Raw genomic sequence first — 19,295 nt, forward strand, 5'->3', positions numbered from 1 at the left:
GCCCCACCCCAGGAATATGCCAAGTCACGGAGCTGAGCTGGGCCCCGGGCAAGGCTGGGTGTGGTGGGCAGGGCCGGCGGGCACACCTGCTCACTGCATGGGTGTACCCTGCCTGCAGGGCTGTGGCTTCACAGGAGGCACCCACACGTAGCATCACTCAGTCACTGCCCTCCTCCCGGCACACCCAAACAGCCTAACTCCTCATGGCCCACGGAGGGCCAGGACTGAGTATCTTACTCACTGCTGGGTCCCCAGCACCAGCACTCAGTAGGTGCTTATAAATGTTCGTCGCCTGAATGAATGCAATTTCAAGAGGCATATCCATTTACACATTCTCTCTCCATGATGATAATAGCAGCAAACCCTTAGGGTCTGAGGACTGTGTTGAGAGCTTTACATATATTACAACCCTAAAACTTGGTACTGTTCTGATCCTCATCTTACAGAGGAGGAAACTGAAGCACAGAGAGAGGGTAAGTGGCGTTCCCAAGGTCACACAGCTGGTAAACAGGATTTAAAGCCAGGTCTGGCTGGCTTCAGGGGCTTCACTTTTAACTCTCATTCTTTCTTCTGCAAGATCTTGTAGTGTCCAAACCATTTTTGACTGAGTCTGAGTGCTCTGTACTCTTCAAATACAGGCTGGGCCTGGGGAGATGGGTGGAGGGAAAGATACACAGACTGAAATGGGCAGGACCTTCTGGACCTGGGAGGGCTGCATCCTTCCAGGGAGAGGCCAGCGCCTGCCTCCCTGCAGGCTCATCTGGCACCCTCAGCCGAGTTCTCCTCCCGGGTGCCCCCTCTCCTGGGGGGCTCTCGGTGGTTGTGGCGGTCTTCCTCGGGAGCTGGGACCTGGTTGAGCCAGGCGCCTCAGCATGGGCCTGTCGGAACCACAAGCAGAGAGGAGGGTATCCTTCCCATCCAACCACCCATCTGTCCACTCAACCTTCTGTCTAACCATTTGTTGTCAACTACTGATCCACCTGGACATCCTGGGCACCAGAGCTGGGACTCAAGCTTGGCTAAGTCAGGCTGGGCAAGTCAAGGGCACAAAGATGAATGCCCTAGGATGCTGTTCATTGAACACAAGCCAGGAAGGATTTCCAAGCCAGGCTTTCTCCACTTAGACACAAAGCTTCTGCTCCTTGATTGAAAATTCTTCCACCCACTATACCCTGACCAGTTATAGCCTCAACTACTTTGGCTTGTACTTTGGGACACACATTTCTCACCACTCCCCACTCTCTTAGATGGTTATTTGGACATGGAATCATTCATCACATGTGGCATCCCCCATTTTTTGAGCCCTTCCTATGTGCCAGGAACCTGCTCGGTCCTTTATCATTTAATTTTCACAAAGGCACCATGAGGCAGATAATAGATCAATCCCCATTTCCCAGAGAGGTGAAATACTTTGCCCAGGGTCACACAGCAAGTGTGTGGGGGAACACAGGCCTGCAGGCCCTTTCTATGACCTTGCAGAAAATGGGAGAATTCCCATCTTTGAGGGGTTGGCGTTTGAATTGCTGGTGGCTGGAAGGATGGATGATTGAGTAGATGGATGGATAGATGAACAGATGGATGAAAGGATGGATGGATGGACAGGTAATTGGATGGACGGATAGGTGGATGCATAGTTGAGTGAGTAGATAGGAAGTTAGATGAGTGGATGGATGGATGGATGGATCATGGCTGACTGGATGGAAGGATGGGCAGATGATTTGATGGGCTAGTGGTTAAATGGTTGGTAGATGGATGGATGGATGATTGCATAGACAGATGGTTGGTCGGATGGTTGGAGGAATGGATGGATGAATGAAAAGATAGATGGATAGACAAATGGAAGATGTTTGGGTGGGTAAATGGGTAGTTGGATGGACAGGTTGGATAAACGGATAGGTGGATGTTTTGATGGACTGCTGGTCAAGTGTTTGGTTGTTGGATGGATGAATGATTGGGTAGATGGGTGTATAGATGGATAGACAGAGAGATGGTTGGAGCCACAGATAGATGGCTGGGTGGATAGACTGCTGGAGAAGATCTTATATTCTTCCTTAAAATTGTCCGTTAGACTGGAGACCATATCTTAACCAATTTCGTTATCTCCCATGATGTCTAGCCCACTCATTGCCTGACACATACTAATCAATGTGTGAATGAAGACTTGTGTCCATCTATCTACCCCCACTCTGAGGTGTGATTCCTCTGATGGCAAAGACGATGGCTCCTTTTCCACCCTGTTCCCCACAAGCCAGATCCAGGCTTGGCACCTGGTAAGCACCACACACAGAACCACGTTGAGATACCCCTTCACACTCACTAGGAGAGCCAAAGTAAAAAGGAAGACAATAACAATTGTCGGTGAGGATGTGGAGAAGTCGGAACCTTTATATGCTGCTGTTGGGTTTATAAAATGATGCAGCCATTTTGGAAAAGAGTTTGGCAGTTCCTCAAAATGAGTTACCATATGACCCAGCAATTCCACTCTTAGGTATATACCAAAGCAAATTGAAACCGTAAGTTCACACAAAAATTTGTATGCAAATGTATATAGCAGCATTATTCATAGTAGCCAAAAAGTGAAACAACCCAAATGTCCACCAATGCATGAAGAGGTAAACAAAATGTGTATATCTGCACAACAGAATACTATTTGTCCATAAACAGGAATGACGTACTGACACAGGCTACAACAACAGATGAACCTTTCATAAGTGAAAGCAGCCAGACACAAAAGACCACATAGTGTATGATTCCATTTATCTGAAATGTTCAGAATAAGCAAATTCATAGCGACAAAACAGATTAGTGGTTGTCAGGGGATGGGGGGAGGGGGAATGAGGAGTGACTGCTGATGGGTACAGGTTCCTTTTTGGGGTGATGAAAATGTTCTGCAATTACATAGTGGTGAGGATTGCACAACACTGAATACACTAAGAACCACAGAATGTACACTTTAAAAAGGGTGACTTTTATGTAGCCATAAAGCTACATAAAATATAAATATATATTTAATAACCTGCTGAGGACAGGTGCTGACGTCCACAAGGACCAGAGGTGGGGGATGGACACAAGGGGGTGCCGGCCCATTGGGCCGGGAAAGCTGTGCTTCTGGGCCCCAGAGGAGGAGCCCCAGGGCGGCCACAGAGCTCGACCACAGGCTGCGCCTGTGGAGCCAGAGGACTGTGGGTAAAAGCAGCCACCCGGAACACCACAGCACAGGGCCAAGCCAGCCTAGGGGACAGCCCACCCAGGGGACGTGAGCGTGATGGCTGGAGGGTGTAAGCTGGCAGGAGGCTGGCCCACTGGAAGGCAGGGGGTCTCCACTCTCCCAGGTCTGTGATGCTTGTGCCAAAGGAAGGGCGTGTGTGCCCCTGGCCAGAGCAGGTAGGTGAATGAAACTCACTGAGCCTCGGTGTCCTTGTCTGTATAATGGGAACAAGACTCCCTCCCTCCCAGGGTGTTACGGAGATGAAATGAGACCATTTATATGAAAGCTCTTTGTAAGCTGCTAAGTGCTGAGCAGATGTTCCTCCAGCTGTGAGTCAGGGATGAGAACCCAGGTCTGGTGCCACCTCCCCCATCCTCTGCCAGCCCCAGGCAGCTGTGAGCTCAAATGGGGCTAAGAGATGCTCCTGATCAGGCGCTGTCTGGGTTTGTTCCCATGCTTTGGGTGGGCAGTCCTGCACCTGGGAAGGATATCTTCCTCTCTTCTTGTGGTTCCGACAGGCCCATGCTGAGGCGCCTGGCTCAACCAGGTCCCAGCTCCCGAGGAAGACCGCCACAACCACCGAGAGCCCCCCAGGAGAGGGGGCACCTGGGAGGAGAACTCGGCTGAGGGTGCCAGATGAGCCTGCAGGGAGGCAGGCGCTGGCCTCTCCCTGGAAGGATGCAGCCCTCCCAGGTCCAGAAGGTCCTGCCCATTTCGGTCTGTGTACCTTTCCCTCCACCCATCTCCCCAGGCCCAGCCTGTATTTAAAGAGTACAGAGCACTCAGACTCAGTCAAAAATGGTTTGGACTCTACAAGATCTTGCAGAAGAAAGAATGAGAGTTAAAAGTGAGGCCCCTGAAGCCAGCCAGACCTGGCTTTAAACCCTGTTTACCAGCTGTGTGACCTTGGGAACGCCACTTACCCTCTCTCTGTGCTTCAGTTTCCTCCTCTGTAAGATGAGGATCAGAACAGTACCAAGTCTTAGGGTTGAGGGACATTTGCAGTGCTGCCTGGGATGCAGTGCACTCCTGGCCTCCAGGAGAAGATGTGACCCGGGATGCCAGGGGCTGAAGGATGCTGAAGGCGGAGCGTTCAAATAGTCAACATGAATGGTCACAACGAACCCTTCTTAACCTTGACCATCAGGCCAGCATCCACTCGCCTCTCAACCCTCGCCTTTCCTCAGATCTTCAGACCCTCCCAGGGTTGTGTGGAGGCTGTTCCCTCTGCTGCGTGGCTGCCCTCTCCCTTCACTCAGTCACCCCCTTCATCTCTCTGGTCTTGGTTCACATGTCACTTCCCCAGCCCCCCAGTCACAGCAAGGTCCCCATTCTCCTCCCTCTGGACAGCCTGTTGGGCTCTTCCCTGCACTCACCCTTCCATTGTCATTTGAAGTTTGCTGAATGTGCTCCTCCTACCAGGTGGAAGGTTCCAGGACGCAGGGACCGGTTCCCAGCACTCAGGAAGACACGTAGAAAGTGCTCCACAAACATTTGCTGAAGATTCAGCCCCTCTGAAATTTTCTCCAAACTTTTGCCACTCATACCCTCTCCAGGGGCTACCTACTCACCTCTGCCTCCCTCCTGAGGGCATCCACCCAACATACCCTGTCGGATTCCAGCACCTGGGACACTCCAAGTTCATGGCTGATGTCTGGGACGCCAGTGCTCGCCAAGGGCCAAGCACGGGTTAGACATTGGTGGCAATGCCTAGAATGTTGCTCCATCCCCTCACCTCCTCCATGAAGCCATCCTGATGCCTGGGATGGTGTCCTCAAGCACTTGGACACTGTCTGGTGGCCGTTTTCTGAGTCAAATGTGCCTGAGAGCAGGGCCCTCAGAGCAGACGGGGTCTGTGTGTGACCCCCAGCAGCCAGCCCAGGGCTGGGTCCCAGTTGGCCTAAGTGTTTGCAAAAGGAATATATGAATGGACGGCTGCCTGTGGCCAAGAGAGGCCAGAGCCACCATCTCAGGTGGCAGGTGTCCGGTGGGATCCGGTTCCCTCGGATAGAGGCTGGTGGGGGGCGGGGGGAGGGCAGGTGAATAAATCATGAGGGGCCTGGAGCAGGGCCGGGGCAGGACAACTGACCTCATTCTGGGAGGTGAGGAGCAGGTGGCCGGGCGGTAAGTGGGCCAGGGGCATAACAAGGGGGCACGAGAGGCGGGTGGGGGCTGCCTGGCCCACCTCCACCCTTTTCCCTGAGAAGCAGGAGGTTGGGGGTCAGCAGAAGCTGGGTGGGAGGTACTGGCAGGAGGTGGGGACGTGGGGAAGCACAGAGCCAGATAGGCCAGGTGACCAGGGCTCTGCAAGGATGGTCTGGTGGAGCCCCGGCGGGTTGGGGGCAAGGTCAGGATTTCGGGGAGGGGCTGTGTGAGGGGCATGGGGAGCCAGGAAAGATGTGGGCTTGGGGGGCCTTGGGCCTGCCGGTCCACGAAGCAAGGAACAGGGAGAACAGCAGGGACCCTGTGGGACCACACCCACAGTGGCCCACTAAGTCACACTCGTGCAGGAATGGGGAGACCCGAGTGACCGGAGTGGGGCAGTGTCCCCCAGCCCGCAGGCGGTGCCAAGCCCTCGTCTCCATGGCCCTTCCCCAGGGCCCGGCAGATGGCAGCCTCCCCGTGGGAGACCCCAGCCCCTCTGAGGGTGCTTCAGGGCCCAGTCGGGCCTGTGCCAGCCCAGCAGCCACCAGGCGGCGGGCACTCCTCCGGGAGCTCGAGGCCCAGGTGCAGGCTGCCTACGGGCAGGTAAAGGGGGCAGGGGCATGGAGCCATCCTCAACTGAGGGAACAGCAAGGGCCCCAGACCCCGTCGGGGCCCTGTAGGACAGACCCAGGGCCGAGCCCAGGGAAGGGACCCTGGACATGCATGTTGATGGAGGGTCAGTCAGTCGGTCGGTCAGTCAGCTGGTGTCCCCCCCTTCCTCGGCCCTCACTGAGCCCTGCTGCCAGCCCACAGCACCCAGCGTCAGACCCCTTTAGCTCCTCACCCGAGTACAAGAGTCGGGGGGCTGGTGCAAGCAGGACTGCCGAGGGCAGGCGGGCTGGGCAGGCACTCTGAGGTGAGGGCCAGGGTCCTGGCAGGAAGGGGCAGGGTCTTCCTGGGCTGGGCCGAGGTTGCCTCCTCTCTCAGGCCAGGCAGCGGGGGAGGGTCTGCTGAGCTCATACCACCTGGTATGGTCTGCCATTTTGAGGGGAGAGATGCCCCAGCCGCCCTGGCACACCAGGCACCTGGTTCCCTCCTCCAAGGTCCAGGCCCTGCTTCTGAAGACATTAAATCTCTCCTGATTGGGAGAGATTAGGGGTAGGGGTGGGGGGAGAAGGGTGCTGGAGAGGAGGTGTCTGGAAGACCCTCAAGAGTGAGCATGGGGAGGCGGTGCCTTCCAGGGGGCCTTGGGCCTCGAGTGGCCCCCCTCACCAGCAGAGATGCTCAGAGATAATCCCGGATTAGGACCCGAGCCCCTGTGCCCAGGGCTCCCCGTCTGCCCACCCGTCCCCAATCTTCTCCACAAAACCCTAGGAAAATCCCCTGCATTGCTCCCAGACTCTCACTGGGAGCGGCTGGGGGCTGGCGGGAGCCCACAGCATCCGCTGAGGCCCAGCCCTGGGCCGTCCCCGGGACTCCAGGCCTAGCATGGTTCAGGAGCCCATGGGAAACTGTGCCAAGCGGCCCCGACACTGGGGGCCTAAGGTAGGAGTGCTAAGGGGGAGAAGCCGAGGCCAGGAGGCTGGGCTGGACCCTGGGAGGGTCAGGTGGGGCGGGCAGAGCCCTGGGTGAGGGCTGGGCTGGGGTGGGAGGTGGGGCACAGCCGGGGGATAGAGGGGGTGGTTCCCACTGCCCTAGGCCAAGATTTTCCCTGGAAGCCCCCGACTTTGGCCCATCCTGGCTTTGGCTCCTGTGGGCCACTGGGCCTCCCCTGCCAAGCTCCTCAGGCCCCCAGCTGCCCATCCAGCTGCCCCGTCTCTGCTGCTGTCCCTGCTCCCTGCTGGTCAGTCTTGACCTGGGAGACACAGGGCTTGAGCTCAGAGTCCCTCTCTGTCACTGGCTCTCTGAGTGAGCTTGGCCAAATCCCTTGTCTTTTCTGGGCCTCGGTTTGGCCAACTAAATAGTAAGAGGGCGGACTCTTCCAGCCTAGGGTGTTGAGGGGTGAGGGCCCCCACTGTCCTATGCTGGGTGCCAAAGACAGGAGAGGCTGAGGAGTGAGGGCGGAGAGGGGCCGCTGCCTCAGCTCACGGCCGGCTCTGCCACAGGACCGCTGGCAGTGGCCCGGCTCCCCCCCAGGGGGCTCCCACCACAGCCCCGGCCCCGGCCCCAGCCCTGAGGAGCAGGGGGGCCCCGGGCCGGGGGTCCAGGGCTATTCGGTGCTCAACAGCCTGGTGGGCCCTGCCTGCATCTTCCTGCGGCCCAGCATCGCCGTCACCCAGCTCGTATGTACGGCCGCCCACCTACCCGCCTGCCCACTGCCCCCTCGCTCTGCCTCTCCTTGAGTAATGGGGAGAGGTTTGACAGGGACATCAGAGCAAAGGCCCAGTGATCCAGGGAGGTAGGGGGCAGAGAGGAGTAGAGAAACAGAGACAAGATCAGACACGGGGGAGACCCAGGAGACACGCCAGGAAAGAGAGAAGAGGTGGCAGAGAGAGACAGAGAAACGTCAGAGACGGCCACCAAGGGGATGGGCAGGGAGGTGGCAGGGCCCCCAGGAGAGGGCCAGAGAGAGAACAAGAGAGACATACAGTGACGTTGAGGCCTCCAGGGCCAAGCCTGAGGCTTTGCCCAACCCCAGACTCACCTCTGGGAAATGGAGCTCCGTGCCCGAGAAGAGGGGGTGTGGGGGCAAGGAAGGCCCTGGGAGAGGCCTGGGCAGGGGGCAGGAAAGGGGGACCAAAGACACCCAGACCAGTCAGCAGGAACGGGGCGGGGAGGAACCAGGTCTGAGCAGTGTCGGACAGACACGGGCCCTCTGGGTGCATGTTGTGGGGGGCTGAGTGGGGAGCCCCAAAGAACAAGAAGGAAGGGAGCAGGTCCCTGGGTGGCCCAAGGAATTCTTAACCCCTCTGTGCCCCCTCAGGACCGGGAGCTGCGGCCAGAGGAGATTGAAGGTAAACGGTTTGGGAAAGAACTAGAGTTTCCAGAAGGGTGGGCATCGGGTGGGGCACACAGGGTGGGGGGCATTGGGCAGGGGCCTCAGCAGTGTCCAGGAGGAACTAGCAGCAAGAAGAGGCTGCAGGGGACCCATCCGAGGAGATGGGAACAAGACTGAGCAGGGAGGGGGTGACAGAACCCCCAGCTGCCAGTTCCCTAGTCTCCTTTGCCGGGTGCGTCAGCCCCAAGCCACTTTTATATTTGCTCATTCAGCGAACACTTCCTGGGTGACCACTGTGTGCCCGGCCCTGTGCCGAGCACCAGGAAATGTGGCAAACTGGACAGAGATGGCCCATGTCCTCTGGAGACAGATGTCAATAAATCAACTACAAGTACAAATGGCGCTAAGTGCTCTCAAGGGCAGGAGGGGACCAAATTTAGAGGGAAGACTTCCTTGAGTAGGTGACACAAGGACCAAAGAGGTGGGGAGAGTTCCAGAATGTGAGCTCCATGAGGTCAGGAATTTGTTTCTCTCTCTTCCTTCCTCCCTTCCTCCCTTCCTTCTCGCCTTCTCTCCCTTCCTTCCTCCCTTCCTTCTTTTCTCTCTCTTTCTTTCTTTCACTGCCATATCCTCAGTACCTAGAGCAAAGCTTGGCACATAGTGGATGATCCTCAAATATTTGCTGAAAGAATTGAATTAGAGGAATAGCATGCGCAAAGGCCCTGAGGCAGCAAAGAGAAACTGATGTTTAGAAGGAGGGAACGATTCGGCCAAGGGGAGGAGGGTGAGCTGGTCCAGAGTGGGGTCCAGGGGGACGTAGGGGAGGGACTGACCCTGCCCTGCCCGGCAGAGCTGCAGGCCGCCTTCCAGGAGTTTGACCGAGACCAGGATGGCTATATCGGCTACCGGGAGCTGGGTGCCTGCATGCGGACACTGGGCTACATGCCCACCGAGATGGAGCTCATCGAGATTTCACAGCAAATCAGTATGTGCCTCAGACCCACCCCACCTCCGGTTCTCCAGAGGCCAGGCAGCTGGGCAGCCTGGGGAACAGAGGTGCCACACAGGTTGGCCCCAGAACCCGGGACCTTGGTCATTCTCAAGGCGAGGTCTCTGCTCCAGAGAATCTCACCATCCCCTGTGAGGTGGGTGGGACAAGAACCTTCATCCCCATTTTTTAGATGAGGAAACGGAATTTCTGAAAGGTTATGTGACTTGCCTAATGTCACACAGCCAGGTCATTGGAGCTAGGGCTTGACAGCATGGAACTCTTCAGGACAGTTAGGAGAAGCCATCGGGAAACAGAGGTGGCCCAGCCCACGGGGCCCAGGGGGAGGGAAGGGCTCAGGGAGCGGGCAGGGGAGAGGGCCACAGGCCAGGAGGGGAGGGCAGAGGGCAGAGGAGGGCCAGGGCTGGGCAGGGGCCTCTGATGACCTGGGTCTCTGATGCGCGTGGCCCCCAGGTGGTGGGAAGGTGGACTTTGAAGACTTTGTGGAGCTGATGGGCCCCAAGCTGCTGGCAGAGACGGCAGACATGATCGGCGTCCGGGAGCTGCGAGATGCCTTCCGGGAGGTGCGCCCCGGGGCCCGAGGGCGGCGGGGCCTGCGTGTCTGCTGTGAGTGAGGGGCTGTGCGAATGAACGGTTTGGTTGGTGACCCAGTACCGTGACCAACGCCACCACAGTTCGACACCAACGGGGACGGCTGCATCAGCTTGGCTGAGCTCCGGGCGGCCCTCAAGGCCCTGCTAGGGGAGCGCCTCAGCCAGCGGGAGGTGGACGAGATCCTCCAAGACATTGACCTCAATGGCGACGGCCTGGTCGACTTTGAAGGTACCGCCCGCTGCCCACCACGCTTAGTGCCACACGCCCTGGAAGCTTTTCAACAGATAAAGAAATGACAAAGGGAGCATTATCGCAGCGTGCCAGGCCCTGTCCTGAGCACATCTAACTTAATGTGCTAACGAGTTAATCATCACGAGAACCCAGGAGGAAGGAACTATTATTATCCCCATAAGCAGAAGACAGTCAGTTCTTAGGAAAGCGTGAGTGCTTAGCAAAAGAAGTGGGCAGAGCCAAGACTTGAATCCAGGTAGCTGGACCAGAATCCAGCTCTCCCTCTACGCTGCATTTCCACAGAGGGAAAACAAGGATTAAATAATAGGAAGTCAAGGAAAAATCAGTATGTAGAAATTCTCCAAAGTAGGCCTCAAAGTTGTTCCTGAGCATCCTAGCAGCCAAAGCAAAGAGGAAAATAGGTTCAGTTACAAGATTTTTTTGTCCATAAGACAAAGCCCCTCTTCCTAGCCCAGAGGCCTATTCCCTACCAGATCCAGGGGATTCCCTTGCAGGCTGTGCCCTTGATCGCACTTCCTCCCACCTCAAGGCCAGTATACTCGCCTCACTCTTAGTGGGGTCCAGAGAGCAGACCCAAAACTTTGGCTTTGTCCTGGCAGAGTTTGTGCGAATGATGTCTCGCTGAGCCTGCACAGAAGCTGGAGGCAGCAGACAGGACTTAGGATCACAGCCACTGCCTGCCAGTGTGTCCCTGGAAGCCCATTGCCTCTGGCTGGGACCCTCCTCTCCTCCTCCCCACCCCCTGCCTGTGTGCAATGCCCTTGCCTGCCCTCACCCCACCCCCACTCCTCCACCAAGCCCCCTAGCCCATCTCTGTTCCTCTGACAATAAAGTACCTTCGGGCCTGGGGTGATGGCTTCCACCTCTCACTTCTTCACCCTGGAGGACCTAATGTTTGGCCTCTAAAAGTTAAGTCCTGGGCCACAAGCCCCCTCAACTGTGAACTCCAGGTGACAGGGGCCCTCTCTGGATCCTGGCCCAGCCCTGAGCTGGTGTCAGGAAACATCCCTGGACAAGTAAACCCACCTTGCTTCTCCCAGAGCTGGGTGTGCATTGGCCCCTCATCCTGCGAATGGCTCCTGCCAGACCCAGGATTACATCAGACGGTGGCGCAGTGCGTGAGGGCTTTTCCCAAGCTCCATCTCATTCACTCTCTGAGGGGAGCTGCTTAGAGCTCCCTTCAAGAAAGAACTTGCGGTCAGCGAGGAGGAATGAGTTAGCTGACAAGCTCTGGCTGTTGGCCCCTTCAAGACACGCCTCAGCTTTCGGGCTGTCACCTCACTCTTCCCAGGAGCCCCCAGCCACTGACCGAGCATGGTGGGGGCGAGGCTCCTCTCGTAGGTGGGCTCTGCTCTGAGCTCCCCTCTAGGGTAGCCGTGGCGTGCTCAGGTCGGCCACAGATCAGAGGCTCTCCCTCCCATTCTGCTTCCTTGCCCTTTCTCTGTCTTGCATTCCTAACTTCAGCTCAGTGCCTGCTTCCTGGGGGACCCAAATGACAGGTCTCCTCACTCCAACCCTGCTGTGGTCTTCATAGCCCCATTTTCCAGATTGAGAAAAGCGAGGTCACACAGATTTGCTAGAGGTCACGCGACCCCCCTGCCACCTCTCCCCTCCAGTCCATGCAGCATGCACTGCCAGATTATTCTTCCTGAAATGCCACTTGTATTTTGTCACACTCCTGTTTAAGAACTGGCCATGATCCCCCATCGCCCCCAGGTTAATCCTGGCACCAGGAGGCTCCAGGAGGGTGAGAGACTGGCATAAAGTCACACACCATTAGGATGAAGAGGAGGTGGGACTTGCAGCCAGACGCAGGGCCTCTAAAATCACAGTGCCTGCAAGAGAAGGTGCCTCAGGGTCAGAGTGGACCCAGGACGGGCCGCAGCCTCTTCTAGCTACAGCAAAGGCCTGGTCCCCAGAGCACCGTCTGATCGGCCGCTGCTCCTGCCTGCTGGGAGGGGGGACGAGCCCTGACCTCCTGGCCAAGAAGGGGTGGGAGCTTTTAGCGCCCGTGCCCCGTCCTCACTCATCACTGCTGCCAACAAGATGGCCTAGGGACAGGGCAGGTGGGCAGCCTCCGGGCCCTGCCCAGCCCAGAGACTGAACACCGAGGTGCCAGGGCTGGCTGCAGCCGCCTCAGCATCACTCGCCTGGCAGATCCCAATTAATCCTTAATCCTCAATTAGGTGAGCTCTCCTGCCAGTCGGGCTGGGATGAGGAGGGGTTGCTCCAGCCCTGCAGCTTCTCTGGGAGCCACGGCCCAGTCTCCCTCCCACCGCCCTCCATCGGCTGGCACAGATGGCATTGCTGCCTGAGAAGATGTCTGTCCCCTCTGCAGGGGTTGGGGGCTAGTGATGGATGTGTGCTAGGGGAAGACCAGAACCCCACTCAGGGTCAGCCTCCTACACCCCCTGGCCCCAGCCTGGAAGGCTCTGTGGTTGGGGTGGAGGGGAGGGCGGTTAGTGGGATGGTCATAATTGGCTGCAGTGTGTCCACTGGCACCAGAAGTGCCCACAGCTCCCCCAAACCTCACGAATGCCCTCCTACCCCAAAAGGCTTCTAGCCCAGAAGGTCCCGACACACGACAGCTGGAGCGGGGACCAGGGCCGGGAAGGAACAGTGGGCAGGCAGAGATTGCACTGAGCCAAGAGCCCCTTTCCCACCTAAAGGGGGCACCTGCCGCCCACCTCCATTGACTGTTGCCATTTGGAGCAGGCTGGAGCTACAAGATCTTCTGATTTTCCAAGAGAAGCTGTAAATTCAGATTTTTACATTAAGTCCACTTGAAATAGTTTGAGTATAATATACATTCAGTAAGGTGTATAAATCTTAAGTGCACAGCTCAATGAATTTTTACAAGTACACGCACCCAGGTAACTGTCACCCAGATCAACATATTACATCCACTTATCTTATTTTAGAACAGTTCTAGGTTTACAGAATCATTTCAAAGATAGTACAGGGAGTTCCTGTATACTCCACACCCAGCTTCTCCTGTGTGTTAGTCAAGGCTCTCCAGAGAAACAGAACCAATGAATGTGTGTGTGTCTGTGTGTACATGTGTATGTGTAAAGATATTTATTGTAAGGAATTGGCTCAGGTGATTCTGGGTGCTGAGCAGTCCCACGATCTGCAGTCAGCAACCTACAGACCCAGGAGAGCTGGTGATATAGTTCCAGTCTGAGCCCAAAGACCTGAGAACCAGGAAAGTTGGTGGCATAGGTTCCAGTCTGAGGGCAGGAGAAGACTGATGTCGCAGCTCAACAGTCAGCCAGGTGAAGTTCCCTCTTACACAGCCTTTTTATCCCCTTCAGGTCTTCAACTGATTGGATGAGGCCCACCCACACTGGGAAGGGCAATCTGCTTTACTTAGTCCACCAGTTCAGTGGATGTTAATCTCATCCAGAAACACCCTCACGGACACACCTGGAATAATGTTTGACCACATGTCTGGGCACTCTGTGACCCAGCCAAGTTGACATAAAATTAACCATCACATGAGGGAGAAGTGAGAGTGGCTTCAATGAGACCAGTTGTTGCTGCTATGCTCCCAGTGTCTAAAACACACTGGATGGTCGTGCTGGTTCACATCTTACATTAGAATTGTACATTTGTCACAGTTAACGGACTAACACTGACACACTATTATTAACTAAAGTCCACATTTTATGCAGATTCCATCAGTTTTCCCCTGCTTATCCTTCTTCTGTTCCAGAATGCCCCCCAGGACGCCACATCACATTAGGCATCGTGTGTCCTTAGGCTCCTCTTGGTTGTGATGGTTTCTCAGACTTTCCTTGTTTTTTAATGATCCTGACAGTTTTGAGGAGGACTGGTCAGGTATTTGTAGCATGTCCCTCAACTGGGATTTGTCTGATGTTTTTCTCATGATTAGTCCGGGATTATGGGTTTGGGGGAGGAAAACCACGGAGGTAAAGTGCCCTTCTCATTGCGTCATATCAAGGGTGCATGCTATCAACATGATCTCGCCATTGATGTTGACCTTGACCACCTGGCCTGAGGTCGTGTTTGTCAGGGGTCTGTCCTGTAAAATTACTCTTTCTCTCTCTCCTGTTACATACTACACTCTTCGGAAGGAAGTCGCTATGCACAGCCCACACTTAAGGGGTGAGAGGTTATAATCCTCATTAATGGCAGAGTAGCTACATCAATTACTTGCAATTATTCCCTGCAGGAGATTTCTCTTTTCTCCCGCATTTATTTATTTATTCAGTCAGTCATTTATTTTTATCTGTATGGGCTCATAGATATTTATTTTATACAAGTTATAATTCAACACTATTTTATTTATTTTGTTCAAATTGCTCCAGCCTTGGTCAGTGGGAGCGCTTGCAGTTGTTCCTGTGTCCCTTTGCCATACCCCCAGCACCTAGGGGGTTTGGGGATTTGGGGTTTTTTTGGTTTTTTTCTTTAGCATTTTCTTACCCTTGGCACTACAAGATGCTTCAAGAGCATCTTGTATATGTCCTGCCCCAGTCCTAGAATCAGCCATTTCTCCGAGGAACTCTAGTTCATTTTATTGGAGAATGGTATTAGAAACCAAGATCTGGGTGCAAGGTTGCTTCTAGGACTTTCAGCTGATAGAGTGAGGAGATATGTGTATATACTAACCTATGTATATATACCTTTTTAAATATTTCTGTATGCAACCAAACTGTATCTATATTAAGCTAAACATGAGTTCATATTGATGTCTCCAACTCCAATCCATTACCACATGGATCATTCTAGCCTCCTCCCCTTGCTTACCTGTAACTTCTTATTCCAACAGTGAGAAATCATCCACCCTACGTTTACTTAATTTTCAATTCCTGTGCACATGCGCAGTGGTTTCAGCATTGTTACCCCCACCCCCACCGGAGCCACTTCGTCAACTAGAGTACAGTGCTCTGTGCAGTCCCTTTTGTCTTTATTCTTACAGACTCCAGCCACTTCCAGATTTCCACCTTATTCCTCCACCCCCTTCAGTGAAGCTGTTTCATATATTTGTAATACAGCTAGATTCTTTTGTCATAGTCTGCATTCCATCCTGGGATCCCCTGGCCTCCTAAATGATTTTTTAAATTTGCATACATTAAAGTTTACTCTTTGACAAATGCTTAATATCTTGTATTCACCCTTACAGTATCATACAGAATAGTTTCACCACCCTAAAGAAAATCTCCTATGCTTCACCTATTCAATTCTATCCCTTACACCCCAGGCAACCAGTAATTGTTTACCTTCTGTGTAAGTTTGCCTTTTCCAGAATGCCATACAATTGGAATCATACAGTATGGGGCTTTTTCAGACTGGCTTCTTTCACTTAGCAATATGCCTATCTGTGTCTTTTCATGGCTGGATAAATGATTTCCTTTTATTGCCGAATAATAGTCCATTGTATGGATATATCACAGTTTATTTGTCCATTCACCTACTGAAGGCCACCTCCTCTGGGAACACTTCTGTGATGTCACCAGGGAGTCCCTTCCTCTGAGTTCCAATGCACTGTCCCAGTCTCCACATTGTCTTACTGTGCTGTGTACGGGAAGCCGTTGCTTCCCTGCCTGTCTCTCCTTGAGACCAGGAGCTCCTTGAGGACAGAGGCCATGCCAGTTCACTTCGGTATCATCAGTGTCCAGCCTGGGATGGAGGATGGAGTCAGAAAATGTTTGTTGGATGAATGAATGAATAAATGTCCTGGGGATGAGGATAATCTACAGACCTGGGGGCATGAAGGATACACAAGGCTAAAGAGGTTTGGGGGAGAAGTAACCTGGGAGAAAGGATTAGTGTTTGGAGCAGAGTCTAAGATCTAGGGTTGTGAGGAATGAGATTTGAGGGGAGGGGTCTGGGTGGAGAAACGGATAGGAAAGAGGAGAATGAAACAATAAGCCCTTTATGAATATTCATTTAACCCACACAACAGCCCTGTGAGATAGTTATTAGCGTCCCCATCTTGCAGATGGGGAAACCGAGGCACATCGAGATGAGTAACTTGTCCAGGGGGAAATCGCTGGTGGGGGTGGTGTGAGATTCGTACCCTCAGTCCGACTCCGGTCGGTGCTCCTGTCCATGATCCGTTTGGTACAGGGCCCGGCGTGCAGTCAGTAATCAACAAAGGTCAGCTGTTCCTGCTATCGTCATTGTGAGGCACGGGCGTGGGGCCGTGGTGGGTGGGCAGGTTGCGGTCTTCGAGGTCGCCCCTGGACCTAACAGCAGCCTATGAGGATAAGGCAATTGGGAGCAAGAGGCGCGGCGGTAGCGTTGGTGAGGGTCCCGTTGCCATGGGAACAAACTACGGCTTCATGAGGGCGCATGCGCGGATCGGGGACCGGGTGTCGCACCGGTGAAAGGTGACGTAAAAGCGCACGGGGTGGAGCGCAGGGCTCGGAACGTCAAAGCCCTGCGTCCTCCGCCACCCGGAGCGGAGGGAAAGCGCGCTCGGCTGTGTCGGCAACGACAGCAGCCCCAGCTGGACCGAGACCGGGCGGCGCGAAGCTGACGTACGGAGCAGCGCGAGTGAAGCGTGAGGGTGGCGCCGGCGCCCGGGAAGACCTCCTCGGCGCGGACCGGGCGGACCAGACCCAGGTCCGGGCTGCCGAGGCCCCGCCTCTCGGGTCTTGAGACTAATCGGATTGAGAGCGCGCCGGCCCGGCCGCGAACTCGCCAATTGCCGAGGGCGTCGGCCACCGCCCAATCCGGGGCAGACAGGTGCGAGGTCCGGAAGGCGGAGACCAATCAGCAGCGATTGCGGCCTGCTGGGGCCGGTCTCGGCCAATGAGGAGGCCCGAGTGACACCTCCGTGAGCCAATCGGGAGTGAGGGAGCGTTCGTGGCCGCCCGCCCTTCCGGCCTGAGCTGTATTTACCAGGGGCGTGCAGCCGGTTTACCAATCAGAGTGCGGCTGAGCGGCCAGGCAGCCAACCCCGGAGGAGCGGCCGGCCGGCGTCCGCCGCGCCCAGGAGTTGGGGATGTCCTACAAACCCATCGCCCCCGCCCCCAGCAGCACCCCCGGCTCCAGCACCCCTGGGCCCGGCACCCCGGTTCCTACAGGTGAGGACCCAGCTCCACCCCTGCTCGCCTGCCCGGGCGGTCGAGGTCTCGAAGAGAAGACGGCCTGAGTTCTGCAATACTGGGCCTGCCGCCTACCTTCGCTGAGCCTCAGTTTGCTGGCCTGGGAAGTGGGCGTCGTCACGTAAGGGCTTGTTGGTGGAGCGCAGGGGGGAGGGATTTGTCCCTGAAGTTGAGCAGCCTGGAATGAAGCATCTATTTGGAGGGAATCGGGCGAGTCCGGTCGGGGGCTTGGAACGCTGGGAGGAGGTGTCCCTGCCCCGCACTGACCTCGTAAATTACTCGCGCATGTTGCAGCTGGGAGTGTCCCATCGCCGTCGGGCTCGGTGCCGGGAGCCGCTGCCCCTTTCAGACCACTGTTTAACGACTTTGGACCGCCTTCCATGGGCTATGTGCAGGTGAGTGAGGCCGAGGGACTGCCTGTGGATGGGGACTGGAGGCCCCCTCGGGACCTGAGCTCACTGCCCTGTTCCTCTTTTGACACAGGCAATGAAGCCACCTGGCGCCCAGGGCTCCCAGAGCACCTACACAGACCTGCTGTCGGTCATAGAGGAGATGGGCAAAGAGATCCGGCCCACCTATGCTGGCAGCAAGAGCGCCATGGAGCGCCTGAAGAGAGGTAAGTGAGGCCACGCCCACCCCCGCTGCCCAGGAGACTCACACTGGACACTCCTTCATTAGGAAAGGAAGGACATCTGGGGGCCACCAGAGCCAAGCCTAGACCAGGGCCAGTATCAGTCTCCAGAGAGGCATTTTGAATTGAATTGAAATTGAGTCGATTTCCAGGGAAGGACCAGGGAATTTGTATTTCAACAGGGCAAGTTTGAGGATTAGCCAAACCTCTAATCTCATCCAGCTCCTCTTTAGATTATCATCCCTCTTACTGAAAGGAAAGGGGGTGCAGAGAGAAGGGTCTTCCTCTGGAGGGTGGGGGCGGGACTGTGGAGATCAAGACCCTGGATGTTACTTATGCATCCCCACCCCAGGCATCATCCATGCCCGGGCCCTAGTCAGAGAGTGCCTGGCAGAGACAGAGCGGAACGCCCGCACGTAACAGGACGCACCTCCGCCTCGGCGTCTGGACCTTTCTCGGCCACTGCAGAGCACCTCCTTCTCCCTGGCCTTCACCCCGAGATGCACTTCCCATCCTGGGCTTCCTGTCTTGTGTCCCTTGGTGGGTGTCCTCCAGGAACCAGGGGGCAGCTCTCACTCCAGTTGGCAGCACTAACTGGGACCCCCACAAGAGTTAGCAGCGAGGTCACCGTGAGTTTCACCCATGACCTGCCAACAGTGTTGATCCCACTGGAGCCTTCTCCCTTCTGGGGCCCCCATCACTCAGCACTTGCCCAGGACTCCCCACTTTTCCTAGACCCCTTCTCTCCCAGCAGGGCCTCGAAAGGCCTGCCACCTCCCTGCCTTGTCTCCTGGGCCATAGTGATTCTTTTCTCAGTGTGTCTTTTGCTAAATATGCCCTTTTTGTATAAATAAAAGATAATTTGGAGTTGTTTTCTCAGCTCATAATCCTTGAGTCTGGTGCTTCTGCTAAGCCCAGGTGGGCTAGGAAGAAAGAGGGCAAGAGGAGACCCGGAGAGGGGGAAGGGGCAGTGCAGTGGGTGGGAGTGAGGCTGGCTGAGTTAGCCTTGCCCCTGCTGTCCATTGACCTTGGGTGGGACCGTGCCCTTCTCTGGCCCTCAGCCTTCCCAGCTGGAAGTAGTGGAAAGAGTTGAGCTCCAGTAGCTCAGAGCCCTGCCTGCCTGCACGTGGTGTCACCAGGGGGCAGTGCAGGGCCTTGGCTGCCTCCACAGCTGGCGGGCACTGTCACCACCCTGGGCCTAGATCCTCTGGATTGGCCTTGATGCCTGGCAGGGTGGAAAAGCCTTTTCACTTAAGCTATGTCCTCATGTGCCTTAATGCCCCAGCATCCTAAATTTGGAATCAGCCCTGGGAGGCTCTGAATACACGCAGTCTCTGACTCCTTAGAGAGGGGAGGGGGCGCTGGTGCTGCCCTCCCACCAGCACCTGGGAAGCAGAGCCAAAGGGAGAGGACTGGCTTCCAACATGGGTGAGACCCAGCTG

At 55.6% G+C, this 19,295-nt stretch overlaps 2 protein-coding genes across 3 annotated transcripts; both read left to right on the forward strand.

Moving 5' to 3' along the window:
• The first annotated feature begins 6,790 nt into the window (after window positions 1-6,790).
• CABP2 (calcium binding protein 2) lies at window positions 6,791-10,864 on the forward strand. The gene is made up of 7 exons (XM_004437714.2): window positions 6,791-6,898; window positions 7,459-7,635; window positions 8,277-8,307; window positions 9,142-9,276; window positions 9,754-9,863; window positions 9,975-10,122; window positions 10,746-10,864. The coding sequence occupies exons 1-7, from the start codon at window positions 6,842-6,844 to the stop codon at window positions 10,769-10,771; spliced, it is 684 nt and encodes a 227-aa protein (XP_004437771.1). The 5' UTR covers window positions 6,791-6,841; the 3' UTR covers window positions 10,772-10,864.
• A 6,038-nt stretch (window positions 10,865-16,902) lies between these two features.
• Window positions 16,903-18,732, forward strand: CDK2AP2 (cyclin dependent kinase 2 associated protein 2). Of its 2 annotated transcripts, none has more exons than XM_004437713.3 (4): window positions 16,903-17,201; window positions 17,517-17,617; window positions 17,706-17,838; window positions 18,206-18,732. In XM_004437713.3, the coding sequence occupies exons 1-4, from the start codon at window positions 17,120-17,122 to the stop codon at window positions 18,271-18,273; spliced, it is 384 nt and encodes a 127-aa protein (XP_004437770.1). In that variant the 5' UTR covers window positions 16,903-17,119; the 3' UTR covers window positions 18,274-18,732. The 2 variants fall into 2 exon arrangements, with proteins under 2 accessions (XP_004437770.1, XP_014648554.1); XM_014793068.2 differs by having other exon boundaries at window positions 17,196-17,343.
• The last annotated feature ends 563 nt before the right edge of the window (window positions 18,733-19,295 follow it).

The sequence above is a fragment of the Ceratotherium simum genome, chromosome 34 (genome assembly GCF_057802395.1).
Source record: "Ceratotherium simum simum isolate JZ-2026a chromosome 34, ASM5780239v1, whole genome shotgun sequence".
In the NCBI taxonomy this organism is placed as follows: Eukaryota; Metazoa; Chordata; class Mammalia; order Perissodactyla; family Rhinocerotidae; genus Ceratotherium; species Ceratotherium simum.

Coding starts and splice junctions, on each gene's coding strand:
- CABP2 (XM_004437714.2), top strand. CDS start 6,842: ATGGTTCAGGAGCCCATGGGAAACTGTGCCAAGCGGCCCCGACACTGG. Junction 9,277..9,753: donor CGAGATTTCACAGCAAATCA/GTATGTGCCTCA, acceptor CGTGGCCCCCAG/GTGGTGGGAAGGTGGACTTT. Junction 10,123..10,745: donor CGGCCTGGTCGACTTTGAAG/GTACCGCCCGCT, acceptor TTGTCCTGGCAG/AGTTTGTGCGAATGATGTCT.
- CDK2AP2 (XM_004437713.3), top strand. CDS start 17,120: ATGTCCTACAAACCCATCGCCCCCGCCCCCAGCAGCACCCCCGGCTCC. Junction 17,618..17,705: donor CTTCCATGGGCTATGTGCAG/GTGAGTGAGGCC, acceptor CTTTTGACACAG/GCAATGAAGCCACCTGGCGC. Junction 17,839..18,205: donor CATGGAGCGCCTGAAGAGAG/GTAAGTGAGGCC, acceptor TCCCCACCCCAG/GCATCATCCATGCCCGGGCC.